Source organism: Talaromyces atroroseus (genome assembly GCF_001907595.1).
Source record: "Talaromyces atroroseus strain IBT 11181 chromosome Unknown scaffold_2, whole genome shotgun sequence".
In the NCBI taxonomy this organism is placed as follows: domain Eukaryota; kingdom Fungi; phylum Ascomycota; class Eurotiomycetes; order Eurotiales; family Trichocomaceae; genus Talaromyces; species Talaromyces atroroseus.
Window position 1 is genome coordinate 924,945 of NW_017971434.1, and position 12,164 is coordinate 937,108.

General features: G+C 48.4%; 6 protein-coding genes across 6 annotated transcripts; 3 read left to right on the top strand and 3 right to left on the bottom strand.

Moving 5' to 3' along the window:
- Positions 1-70: 70 nt before the first annotated feature.
- UA08_02469 (hypothetical protein) lies at positions 71-752 on the bottom strand (the record flags this gene model as incomplete). The annotated part of the gene is made up of 3 exons (XM_020264514.1): positions 71-155; positions 224-446; positions 536-752. 3 exons carry the CDS (start codon positions 750-752, stop codon positions 71-73), a joined length of 525 nt encoding a protein of 174 aa, XP_020121896.1.
- A 3,078-nt stretch (positions 753-3,830) lies between these two features.
- UA08_02470 (hypothetical protein) lies at positions 3,831-4,283 on the top strand (the record flags this gene model as incomplete). The annotated part of the gene is made up of 2 exons (XM_020264516.1): positions 3,831-3,930; positions 4,123-4,283. The coding sequence occupies 2 exons, from the start codon at positions 3,831-3,833 to the stop codon at positions 4,281-4,283; spliced, it is 261 nt and encodes an 86-aa protein (XP_020121895.1).
- A 914-nt stretch (positions 4,284-5,197) lies between these two features.
- UA08_02471 (ATP phosphoribosyltransferase) lies at positions 5,198-6,413 on the top strand (the record flags this gene model as incomplete). The annotated part of the gene is made up of 5 exons (XM_020264517.1): positions 5,198-5,214; positions 5,285-5,319; positions 5,405-5,899; positions 5,967-6,104; positions 6,175-6,413. 5 exons carry the CDS (start codon positions 5,198-5,200, stop codon positions 6,411-6,413), a joined length of 924 nt encoding a protein of 307 aa, XP_020122308.1.
- Positions 6,414-6,597: 184 nt separating this feature from the next.
- On the bottom strand, positions 6,598-9,294 carry UA08_02472 (hypothetical protein; the record flags this gene model as incomplete). Its single annotated transcript, XM_020264518.1, has 5 exons — positions 6,598-6,634; positions 6,719-7,544; positions 7,602-7,771; positions 8,207-8,370; positions 8,464-9,294. The coding sequence occupies 5 exons, from the start codon at positions 9,292-9,294 to the stop codon at positions 6,598-6,600; spliced, it is 2,028 nt and encodes a 675-aa protein (XP_020122309.1).
- Positions 9,295-9,964: 670 nt separating this feature from the next.
- On the top strand, positions 9,965-10,887 carry UA08_02473 (hypothetical protein; the record flags this gene model as incomplete). Its single annotated transcript, XM_020264519.1, has 2 exons — positions 9,965-10,651; positions 10,705-10,887. The coding sequence occupies 2 exons, from the start codon at positions 9,965-9,967 to the stop codon at positions 10,885-10,887; spliced, it is 870 nt and encodes a 289-aa protein (XP_020122306.1).
- A 245-nt stretch (positions 10,888-11,132) lies between these two features.
- Positions 11,133-11,618, bottom strand: UA08_02474 (hypothetical protein; the record flags this gene model as incomplete). The annotated part of the gene is made up of 2 exons (XM_020264520.1): positions 11,133-11,528; positions 11,592-11,618. The coding sequence occupies 2 exons, from the start codon at positions 11,616-11,618 to the stop codon at positions 11,133-11,135; spliced, it is 423 nt and encodes a 140-aa protein (XP_020122307.1).
- Between the last annotated feature and the right edge of the window lie 546 nt (positions 11,619-12,164).

Below are 12,164 nucleotides of genomic sequence, written 5' to 3' on the forward strand. Positions count from 1 at the left end.
GTTTTGCCGCCTCTTTATTCTAGCTCGTCGTATTGTGCAACAAACATCCCACAGAAAAGTCGGACTGAATTTATTGACCAAGACCGGAACAGTTCTCATCGGTAATGGATGTAATGCTGCTATATGGGTAGGGAAGTGTCCAAATAAGACCGTAGCTATTTTCAAAGTCCGATTAAATTTCGTTCTCACATATGCAAATCAAATACGGAAAGGAAATACTCACTCATCATCAGGGTACTCTGGAGCATCACTATCACCCAATTCTTCAGCAATGTCGGTCAGCTCACCATGCTCCCAGCAGATCAGGATGTTGCCGTCCCCGGTGTAGGCCTTGACAGCCTTCTTCACACACTTGGTGTCAGTCTTGGAGCATGAGGTGTCAACGGTGAGGCCAAGCTCGTCGGCCAGGGGTAAGACAGTAAGATAAGGACGGTCGCGCTTTCCATCTTCATATTAAAAGACTATGTCAGGTTAAAGCTCTTATTGCTCAAAAGCAAATCGCCTATTGCCAGCCGAAGGAAGATTGATTACTTACCAGACTTAGGCTTCTCAGCCAATATATAACCAATATCATAGTCGGAGCTTGGACCAAAGACACTAGTTAAGCACTGAGCGCGCTCCTCGCCTTGTTCAGAAAGACCAGTGTCACCGTTTGATGGCTTTTCTCCATGGCGGATCAGAAAGACAGTAGGCTCGGCGGCGACAGCGCCCACGAGAAGTAAAGAAAAGTTGGCTAGGGTGAGCAACTTCATATTTGCTGTCGTTTTAGGGATATGTACACAAATAGGTATATGAACGAAGAAGTCGAGAGGTTTTCAACCGCGGAACTAGAATCCGAGCCGAAAACCCAATTCCAGACTGGAAACGCAACTGCATTTTATAACCCCGCTGCGCTATTTCTTTTTTTATTTTCAACTTGTATCAACGCATTGTACAGAAGCTTGCGCCTGTAACCCAAGGTGGTACCCAAGGCGGACATTCTGTGATTAAATCGGCAAGGCGACCTGACGATCTGCGGGTAGATCGAAAATGCGGGCCAATGAGCGCCTGCGCCCAACGAGCTACGCAGTCGATGTTACCTTCCGAGGAAGGGAAAGCCGCCCACGTGAGACCGCCGGGTTGTCGTATTGGCGCGGCTAATGCGTTTAATCCGGCGCTGCTGTGTGGCGCCCAGCGCTAGCTGGGTGGGGCTATCCGAAAGAGGAAAAACATCAAAGCCCTAAAATGACGGAACTCGTGGCTAGCATGAGCTTGATCAGAAAGAAGTGAAAAAAGTGAACGCATGAGCCCGAGTACCAGATACTGCGGTATAAGCTTATATAGGTTGAGCTAGTATTTTAAATAGTGGAGTTGGCGAGAGTTGTAAAGATAAATTTAACAAGGAGCTCAATACAGGGATTCGAGGAGTACACATGGGAAATACTGGAAAGTGAGGGGCTTGGTGTTTACCCACAAATGGATAACCGCATAACAAATTGATCTAACATTCGACTTACTTCGTAAACCAATTTTTGAGTCACTGAATGCGGGGCTACGAAGGATGTTATTTGTATGACATGCAGAGTCTAAGGTCCTAGTGGCATGACTAATCCAGGTCTCCGATAAGGTGGTTATTAAATAAGTCTGTAGCAATTAAATTGTATTCATGACTCCGTGTATATTGCTGAGATTTGCAATTGACCAGAAGCAGGGATGAATTTGGAGGCAGCAGCTGTATTTTTTCTCCTTTATGATCTGAATAATCTGGATTTTACATATCTAAATGTACTTCAAGAAGTTTTCTTCTTCATTTGGCTTGCAAGGAACATCGTTAATATCTCCCATACCGGTGATTCACAATCGACTCCTCGTTGAGTCTTAAAGAGATAGATAGACAAAACAAAAATTGCCCCAGACATTTATTCTCTACTTTTTTTCTTTCTCAATTACTTTGGAGTCTAGTGGCGATAAAGCCCAACAATCGAATGTTGTTCAATAAGTCAACGACGTTGACCGGGCGTCCCTAGTACTTCGCAGCACTTCGAGCCAAAGCCCCCGTTCCTAAAGTTAGCTGCCAAACTTCGATTTGATTAATACTACCCAATCCTTGCAAACTTGTTGAACAAACGGAGCCAATTGAGGGTTTGAAAAGTCGAAAAAAGATGCCCAGAAACAAATTTTTGCGGTAGCCAGCCCTGAGCTGTAGGAAATTGGAGCTAGGAATATCGTGAACGTGCAAGCTTGTTTGCATTTAAGCGAGAACAATCACTTGACCAAGGAACATAATTACGTTTGATGTATCAATGTGGATGTTAAGGTTAACGTAATTTCTAAAAGTATTATTCCTTGAACTAGTATGGAATACAGCCTGGTGAGACAACGAGATCGATCTTTACGCCGAGAGACCAATATGTTCTTTGACAACTATGAGCAGAGGATAGCAGATCCAATTTTCTAGTAAGTTTGTGATAAGAACCAGGTGTTCATTGCCCGTGACTAGCAACAACGATGCTTTTGATGCTCACAGCCTAACTCTGAACACGAGCCTCATATCATCCACTCAGACCCGCTTAGTATCCTTCTTTGATCATAATGCGACCACATAGAGCGCTGGAGGAAGCTTCGAGTTAGAAGCTATCTGTAGAGACATCTCGATTAGCCATAGCCATCCATAATCATATTTAAAGTTCACCAACCTTTCGAGTGACATCCTGGCATTTGGATCAAATATCTGAAACAGATCTCCAATTTTCGTGGAAACTCTCGAGTAGCTCAATAATCTCGCGGTCTCGGCTTGTGATATTCCATTCAGTCAGGTGGTTTTCATCCGAGATTCCGTCCTGGATTATTCCGTAAGTGTTGGATTTACAAGCCATGATTTGTCGAGGTTAATATTCGCGGTGTCTAGAAAGTAGACTATAGAGAATCCTAGCAAGGTCCTTGTTCAATACATGTAGTTTCAAATATAGCAAAAGGGCGTTCGTACAGTTGTGAGGTGAAGTTTGTCTTCGAAATAGGTTCGCGACTAAAACATAAATCAGGAGAACATCCCAGGACTTAAATATTCGAGATAGAAGTCAGCCTTGGAGTAGTCACACGTAATTATGGCGCTTACAGGTATGTGATTTAATGAAAGATGTACTTCGAGGACCAATCGATTATCGGTTGATGCTGTGTCTGTGCCGCAAAGATAAGGTAACGTGCCTCCGCGGCGCAGTCGACGCATGGGAAAGGGGTGTGCCGCAATACAATACAATGGTGACCAAATTGTATGCTCTTTAAACAGTAGAAAAACAGTAGAGAGAGACTAATGGTCGGTGTCTGATTAAGGTGGGTAGTATGTCAAAGAAAACATGACATGGTACTTATTTTGCGGAATTACTGGCTGTTAGGGTTACGCTCGAGCCTATGAGCACCTGGGCAATACAAACGAGGCACAGGATTAACTACGTAACGAACTCGCAGCTACAGGGATATATAATAGCCGTCCAAATGTCAAACCAAATGCACTTGCTCAGGCTACAAGATAAGCTAAATAAAACTATGGCGCAGCTGTCACAACGGTACTAGCTAGGCATCCATCCTGATCCACAGCAGCAGATGGCAGCTGAGCTGGGACTCGCATCTTTACTGGAAGTAGTGCAGTGGCTTTCACAGGGAGTATAGCAGCAAACAATTATCGACCGCGATCCTCCGCATTGAGTCCGATCATGCTTTCCCGCGAGGACTTGCATGAAAGCCACTCATCATCTGAAAGAGGGTGAGGGTACTTCTCTGACATGGTTCTGCTACTAGGAATTTTTCGACGGCGCCAATAACAAGGACGTTTATTCCAGCCTTATAATTCAATAATGGCGCTCACTTATCATTGTCTCTTGGTTCAAATTTGTTTTGAGGGTTATGAGTATGATCTTTCTCATTGGGCGTTTCTCACCTCGGACAATCCAGCAGGTGGGTTTCTTGATCGTGTTTGTCCTCTTTTTGTCGCCCTTGATCTAGTATTTCATTTCCTTGCCGCCCCTTCGCGAACCCCTCTGGCGGTCTTTCTCTACGTTATTTCCATGGTCTTCTTCCAAACTGGTCCCCATTTCACAACATACATAAAGCCCTCAGAACTATCCCCTACTCAACTACGTTGCACAGGAGTAGACATTTCTGCAGCTGCCGGAAAGACAGCCACTGTTACTGTGCAGATCTTCGGTTCTTTATCTAAACTTGGTCCTCGCGGTAGATCCAACATGTTCGGCGATGGAATTATCGTGTTCGGCGCTTTCATGTTGGTTGGCACTGCGTTGACCGAGTGACTGACTCCGGAGACCAGGTTGGCGGGATGGGAAAGCCGTTGGCCTTGAAAAAGTTGGAATGTATTGGAAGAAAACAGCCCTTCCGATGTGTTGCTTCAAATTCAGAGCATAATCCTACTGTGGCACAAGCCAACCCAGAAGATGCCCGCGCGGTGTGATAAGGTTGGGCTCAAGGATGCTATAATATGCGCCTGCATTGGCGGCGGTGAAAGATGCACGACGGAAATTGGAGATCCAGGCGATGAAATCCAACTCCTTCTATCGACGACAGCGCTCATATCATCCACATGCACAGGTGTCGGCGTCGACACGGTGGGTGAGCCCATGACAATAACATCGTCCCCAGCTTCATGCGGTCGGTTCTACCTGCGCTGTGAAAATCTAGTTGACGATACAGGAGCTCCTTGCTTGACTGAGGATTAGATCCAAGATAAGTATCAGCACCGATGAGCATCTGTTTAGGAGGCGAAGAAGCTCATCGCTGATCACAATCAATTGACATTTTCGACAGCCAGAACCCAATAAGCGAATTCGTCTTCGTAGTGGGAAAGATGAATGATCAAAAAGCGGAACGGCCTGCACGTGGCCTCGGTGCGATGCCTGAAAAGCCAGGCTGCGACGATGAGTCAGGCCCCGCCGGTATCGTCGCCGCAAACGAACTGCTCATCTCATTGTTTCCTGCACAGCAACAACACTGCAAGCTATTCTGCTCTTTCCGCACTGCTTCAGAAAGTAAAGCATACACAGGAACTGCTATTCCAGTTGCAATTGTTGACCAAAGATCAATTCACGCATCCATTGAGACCAGTTTCCTTTTTCTTTTTGTTCGGCCCGATAAATTCTGATTGCGGCCCTCGATAGCTAACACACCCCGCGCCGTGTTGCGCTTCATATCCCCCCTCTCTTATAACAACATGGATCTCGTTAATCAGTAAGTCCGTACCAGAGAGTAATTCGAAGGGTCACAGAGCTAACTGATTTTTGTTTTTCTCTTTATCTAGCCTAGAAGGACGCCTGTTGTTCGCAGTGCCCAAGAGTCAGTACATGCTTTACGTCCCTGTCAACGAACAAATAAAAATTTGATTGATGGATATGATGTTCTAACTGCATGCAAACCGCAGAGGGCCGCCTTCAACAATCAACACTCGACCTACTCTCAGGCTCGGACATCCAATTTAGACGCGAGACTCGACTCGACATTGCGCTCGTCAAGAACCTTCCCATTGCGCTAATTTTCCTCCCCGCCGCCGACATTCCTACCTTCGTCGGTGAAGGTCGTGTCGATCTCGGTATCACGGGCAGAGACCAGGTCGGCGAACATGATGCCAATCTGGCCGAGGGCGAAGAATCGGGGGTCACAGAGATCCTGGACCTTGGATTCGGAGCGTGCAAGCTGCAGGTGCAGGTTCCCGAGAAAGGCGACATCACAGAGGCCAAACAACTCGTTGGCAGAAATGTTGTAACTAGCTTCACTGCGCTGTCGACGCAGTTTTTTGCCGGTCTCGAGGGTGTCAGCGAACGGTCGCAGCCATTGAAGACAAAGATCAAATACGTCGGAGGCAGTGTGGAGGCCGCTTGCGCTTTGGGCGTTGCTGATGGAATTGTAGATTTGGTCGGTATGTATTGAATATCCGTTTTCTCTCTCAAAACCATGTCCATGCGCTGACGCTACTCGACCTGCAGAATCCGGAGAGACAATGAAGGCAGCCGGCCTCAAGGCCATTGACACCGTTGTTCAGAGCACAGCTGTTTTGATCAAGTCAAAGAACACGAAGAACGAACTCGTTGATCTCATTGCCAACCGCATTCGCGGTGTTATTGGTATGTTCATGGACTCTTCTTTTCCCCTCTTTGATGAAAGAAACTATTTTTTGGCTAACGCTCTTCACAGATGCGCAAAAATACGTCCTGTGTCAATACAACATTCCCCGTGAAAGACTCGCGGCCGCCTCGAAAATCACACCGGGCAAGCGCGCTCCCACGATCACCGCCCTCGAGCAAGCCGAGTGGGTTGCTGTCAGTGCTATGGTTGAGAAGAAGAAGATTGCCACGGTGATGGACGAATTGACCACAGTGGGAGCGACGGATATTCTGGTTCTGAAGATTGAGAATACGCGGTCTGGTTTCTAAAGAAGAAATAAAAGTTTTTTTTTTCTTTTTTTTACGAAACGGTGGTTGATTTTGCTTCGATTCTCTGGCGAATGGTGTTTTCTTTCTGATAAGAGAGAGAGAAAAAAAAAAGGGTCTGGGACTGATCTGAACATTATCTAGGAGAGTTGGTCCCATTCATATAGACTAAAAAGTTCGGCGACATCTATATAGATGATGGAATGGATGATGGAATCTTAAGCCTGTGCGCAGTAGTTTATCATACATAGCCCTAATCTAGGTCAAACAAGAGAGAAAATCACACCGAGCCAGCAGCCAACACATACCCCCCATCAACAACCACAGTCTGTCCATTCAAATACTGATTCGTAGCCGCAAACAAAACCGCATTCCCCATATCCCGATCACAACCGGGTCTTCTCGCGGGCACTTTTTGCTCATACTTCTCCCTCGGCAACTCGCTCTTCTGCTTCTCATCACTCTGCCCCTGCGCAGTCATCTCAGACGGAAACACGCCGGGAGCAATATTATTGACGCGGATTCTGAGCCCCGAACTAGACACCTCATGAGCCAACATCTTGGTTAGATGGATAGCAGCGGCCTTGGAGGCATTGTAGGGGAAATGGTGTTGGGACGATTTCACAATTCCAGATATGGACGAGATGTTGATAATGGTGCTGCTGTCGGCACCACGATTGGATTTCTCTAATAGGGGCAGAAACGCAGAGCTCATAAAGTATAGCTGTGTCACGTTGGTGCGGTATACACTCTCCCAGTCTTCGGGCGTGGCGGCCTCGTCGTCGAAGAGGGTTTGTTTGAGGCCCGAGGCTTGCTCGCGCTCGACGTCTTGTCGCGATTGACTCGAAATGCCGGCGTTGTTGACGAGGATGGACAGACTGTTTTCTCTCGATTGGAATTCGTGGAGCAAGCGCGCTATTTCGCCCTTTTGTGAGATGTCGGCTGTTAAGGGGATGATTTGGCCGCCGCCGCTGCCTCCTCCTCCCCCTTGTCTTTCTGTTGTTGAATATAACTCGGCCACGCGCTCTAGTTTCTCTTCGGTGCGTCCGACTATGTATACCTTTGCACCGTTGACGGCGAGGGCTTGCGTGGCCATCAGGCCGATTCCTGAGCCGCCGCCGGTGACGAGGGCAACTAGAAAAGTAAGGGAGTTAGTGGATAAGCTAGTACATGAGGGCGTTTTCTTCCTACCCTTGTTTCTGACATTGAAGAGATTCTCGAGCCTGAATTGCTCGTTATTACGAGCTGCCGCCTCTCTTGTAGCTGTGGTGATGGCGTGTTGCCGATGCCAAGAAATAGGGCATCTTGCGTGCTTATAGAGGCCAAGGCATGCTCTTGGCTCCAGCGCTGCTGGTGTCAGCCTACGCGCTGTCGATAGCATTTTATTTCTTCCGTCGATGGAATGCTCTATATGCGATCTATTACCGAGCTGTTATAGAGCATGACATTCGATATGGTTTCGTGGTGGCGATTCCTGGGTGCTTGAATCCTACGTCAGAACATTGTAATCATTGAGTCTGATTTGATAGTTTGATAGTCCATGAACTGAGATGATATTGTGAATAAAGCCAAGACATGATTTCCTAGTCTAGCTTTACTCCTATAAATATATATAGAGGTATCGTTCTACTAGTACGCCCTGGGGCCTGGATTATAAATGAAATCAATCTTCACAACCAAATGCCATAGACAATAGATATATATATGATCAGAGAGACGCATCTTTTTTGATTGGAAGCGCCTCTGAGAAAGGAGTCACTTCTACCATGGTCTTGCCAGTATTGGCACCCGCGTACAAGTCAACCAGTCCCTGTGGACAAGCCTCCAGACCACCTTTGATGATGAATTCTTTCCGCTTGATCTTGCCCTCGACCAGCCACTGCCGAAGATCGTTCAGGGCACTTGGGAATTGTTTGTGGTAATCAAAGAAAATGAAGCCTTTCATCATGACTCGTTGTCCCTGTTACCGTGTAAGTTTTGGGGGAAAAGAAAGGCACAGGGAGAGAGAGAGAGAGAGAGAGAGAGAGAGAGAGAGGAGTGTATACAAACATACAATCATCATCATGATGTTCTTCGGCCCCTCTGGCCTTGCTGCAGAATACTGACTGATGTGCCCGCAAATGGCGAAGCGCGCATCCCGTGCAGCCAGCCCCAAACAAGCATCGAGGATCTCTCCGCCGACGTTGTCAAAATAAACATCGATATAGTCAGGACATGCTGCGCGAAGCTGCTTTTTCCAATCCGCATCCTTGTAGTTTATGGCGACATCAAATCCCAACTCCTCAGCGAGAAAACGACACTTGTCAGGACTGCCAGCCAATCCAATAACCCGCTTTGCACCCTTGATCTTCGCAATCTGGCCAACAATCGTGCCAGTCGCGCCCGCAGCGCCCGAGACGACCACGGTGTCGCCCTGTCGCATTTGGCCGACCTCCAAAAGCCCAAAGTAAGCCGTCAGCCCAACCGCGCCGAGCACAGACATGGCATCTGTCGGCGAACATCCCGGTGGGACTACAGCCCGCTGTTTAGCAGCGTCTTTTCCATTTACGAGCGCATATTCTTGCCATCCCGTGCCCGCAATCAGCCATTCGCCGGTCTTGAATTGGCCCTTCAGGTTGTCCCCAACGTGGACAACTTGGGCGACAGCCTGGCTGCGCATCACATCCCCGAGTTCGACGGGCGCTATGTACGAGCGCTTCGCGGTGAGCCATTGGCGCATTGCGGGGTCCAAGGAGATATAATGGGTGCGCACGAGGACGTTGTCTGCGGGAATGGGCAGCTGGATGGAGCTGTTGCGGAGTGCGAAGGTGCCATTCGACAGGTTCGGATCGATTGCCGGAGTGGGTTTCTTGACGTAGAGGATTTGTTTATTGGAGATGGCCATGATGGGGAACGTATTTTACCTGACGCTCAGTCGTACAGTACAATCAACCAACTCACCGATCATGCCACGTTGGACGATTGACAGTTGTACCCGGCTAAGCTGAGTCCGGGCGATAGTGTAGCGAAAAGAGCCTCGGCATTTCGGTGAGAGAAAGACCCAGCGAATATATAAGAAAGCAGAGCACGGCGAAGGGGTGAGAATATGTGAGGCGGAGCTCCTACCAACTTTAAGGCGACTGCCGAGGCTGGCAACGTGCTTAATCAGCACGCTTAGTCATCTCCCTCGCTTCTTTGCATGCGGCAAGCATGGAAGAATGCATTGAGTATACCTTCTCTGCCTCTTTCTCACTTATACTTATACCGAAAGTGCCTTGTAGATACTATGAGGCCTATTCCCGTGTTGCTCCCACTGCCAACACCAAAAGCAAGAACAGGCAAGCAACAAACGTCACTGGGAGTCTGGGGCCATGACGTCAAAAGTCGATCGATGATGTAGCAGGCTGCAGGAGAGCAGCACAGCCTGCGCAAATATAAGGAGGAATAAAGGCAAAGGCGAGGAGGGTACAAGAAAGCAGTTTTTCTTAGTTCGAGTCTTGAGAACAACAAACTAACTTCGACAGCGCACGCAACTCACCGCCACTCAGTATCGTCCCACGGTTGAATCACTCGCCATGGCGTATAACAACTACAACGACGCCCCTTCTTCCTCGTACCAGCAGAACCAAGCACCAAACCCAGGCTCAGAGACATACGCACCCAATCTCTCCAGCTACCAGACAGGCCCCGCGAAACAAACAGCCGGGCCGCATCAGACAGATTTCGCGAACAAACTCGATCCTCGCGTGGACAGCGACCTCAACAACCGCGCTCAATACGCCCCCGGCACAACGACAAGCACAAACGTCCATCCTGGAGCAACGACGGACGCCGCGAACCCAGCAGCCTCCAATCAAGGACCGCATCCTTCCGGGATCAAGAATAAGCTCGATCCTCGAGTGCATAGCAAAACCGGCGAAATGACGACCAAGACTACAAATGGGGGTGGCACGGGCTCGCGTCAGGAGCCCGTTAACCCTGGTGGTGCTCGCCAGAGCACCAATACCGCTGCTACTACCGGCGCCAACGGCGTTGTCGGGGGCTCGTCAACCGGTGCGCCTGCTCTTCCTACGCGATCCTCTCGATCTGATTATAGCCGTGAGCAATCGATCTATAATCCCGCCACTGGTAGTGGGTACACTCCGCGTCGTCAGCACGAGGAAACTGCGTCTGGCCAGCAGCAGCAGTCCGGCGCTGCTGCATCTGGGAGTAAAGGGGAAGGCATAGGGCAGGCAATCAAGGGAACTTTTGCTGGCATTCATGTGAGTCGATGAGAACCATTTTTATCTCTGTCCGTTCTAATCATGTTTTCCAGGGTGCTGGCGAATCCATCCGAGGCAATGTCAATGCGGCTATTGATCGCGCCTTCAACGAGCCGGAGGGCGTAAAGAAAAATGAAGCTATTGGCCAAGAGGGTGAATATGAAGCGCGGTCTGGTCAATTTGCCCCTTCTACTAAACAGCGTGAGGGCTTCAATACTGGCAACCGACGGGTGTGATTCTTGATCTATCAAAAGCGTTTGTATTGGACTGTGATTTGAAGTGTATTTGTGCAATTACGAACGAGGTGATAAATATGAACATGAATGTTTGTTTTGACTTGAAAATGATCTTTTTCGTGTTTACGCCGATATTCCGGACTTTCAGATATGCTTCGTGATATCACCTTGGGACTTTTGACTATGAGAAATGCTTGCGAAACGCTTGGTATCTCGATAGCAAGAAACGAAAAAAGAAATAAAAATCACTCCCCCATTCTCAACTGCACATTCACGAACTTCCCGCCAGCTTCATTGTGACGAACTTCAATGTCAATGCCGCAATCACTAAGCACACTCTTCACCTCGTTAATCTCGAACATTTCAGGCTTGCTCGCAAGGTCATTCAGAATAGCCTCGAGTTCGTGCGTGACATCATGGTGGTAATCCTCGGCGGCATTATTAGAGGCAGCACAACCCGCAGCAGCTGAGGCGTAGGTCCGTAGAAGCTTCTTGATTTCAGCAGTTGTCTCTGCGTATGCTTCTTCGTACAGAGTCGCCATGTACACCCCATGTTGATCGAAGGGCTCTAGAGTATCGACAGCGCGCTGGTAGTCGGACGGGAGCTCGGTGGAGGCTTTGCGTTTGAGCGAGCTGGCGGCCTGCGAGGTTTGGTTAGTTTATATGTATGCTGTCTGGGCGGCTGGGGTTTTGCTCTCTGTTACCTGCAGGGGAGGCTGAGAGGCGCTCATGGTTGCGTTATGGACGAAGCTTTCTTTTCTAAGCTCTTCTTGGAATGGTGCAGCAGAAGGATTGATGCCTATCTGTCCAGGTCGAATATCGAATACTCTATACTCTCATGGACGAGCCATGGCCAAGGCCAAGGTCACATGAGCAGCCTGAATGGGATGAGGAAGGTGCCCGGCAACCACACAATCGGATTCCTTCATTGTTGTTCACATTATATACATACTCAACCACTCTACAATATGACCAGACATAACAAAGCTGGAGAATCTCAGATGCATTATGCCGAAAACAGCTGCCCAGGCCCAACACAGCCAGGCGAGTTCATTGCCTTTTCGGGAAGGGCTGAGAGATGACGTCATAGGTCTACAATCCGTGGCCAACCAGGAGCGCGCATCGGGTAATAATTGCACAAGTATGGAAATTATTGCACTAAATTTTCGAAACTATGGCCAGGATCGGATCTGATAAGATTTATTATTGTTGGCCAGCTGAAAGAGAGCCGAGCCACTAAGGCGTTGATAGACAGGCACGTTCTGTCTGCAGATGGC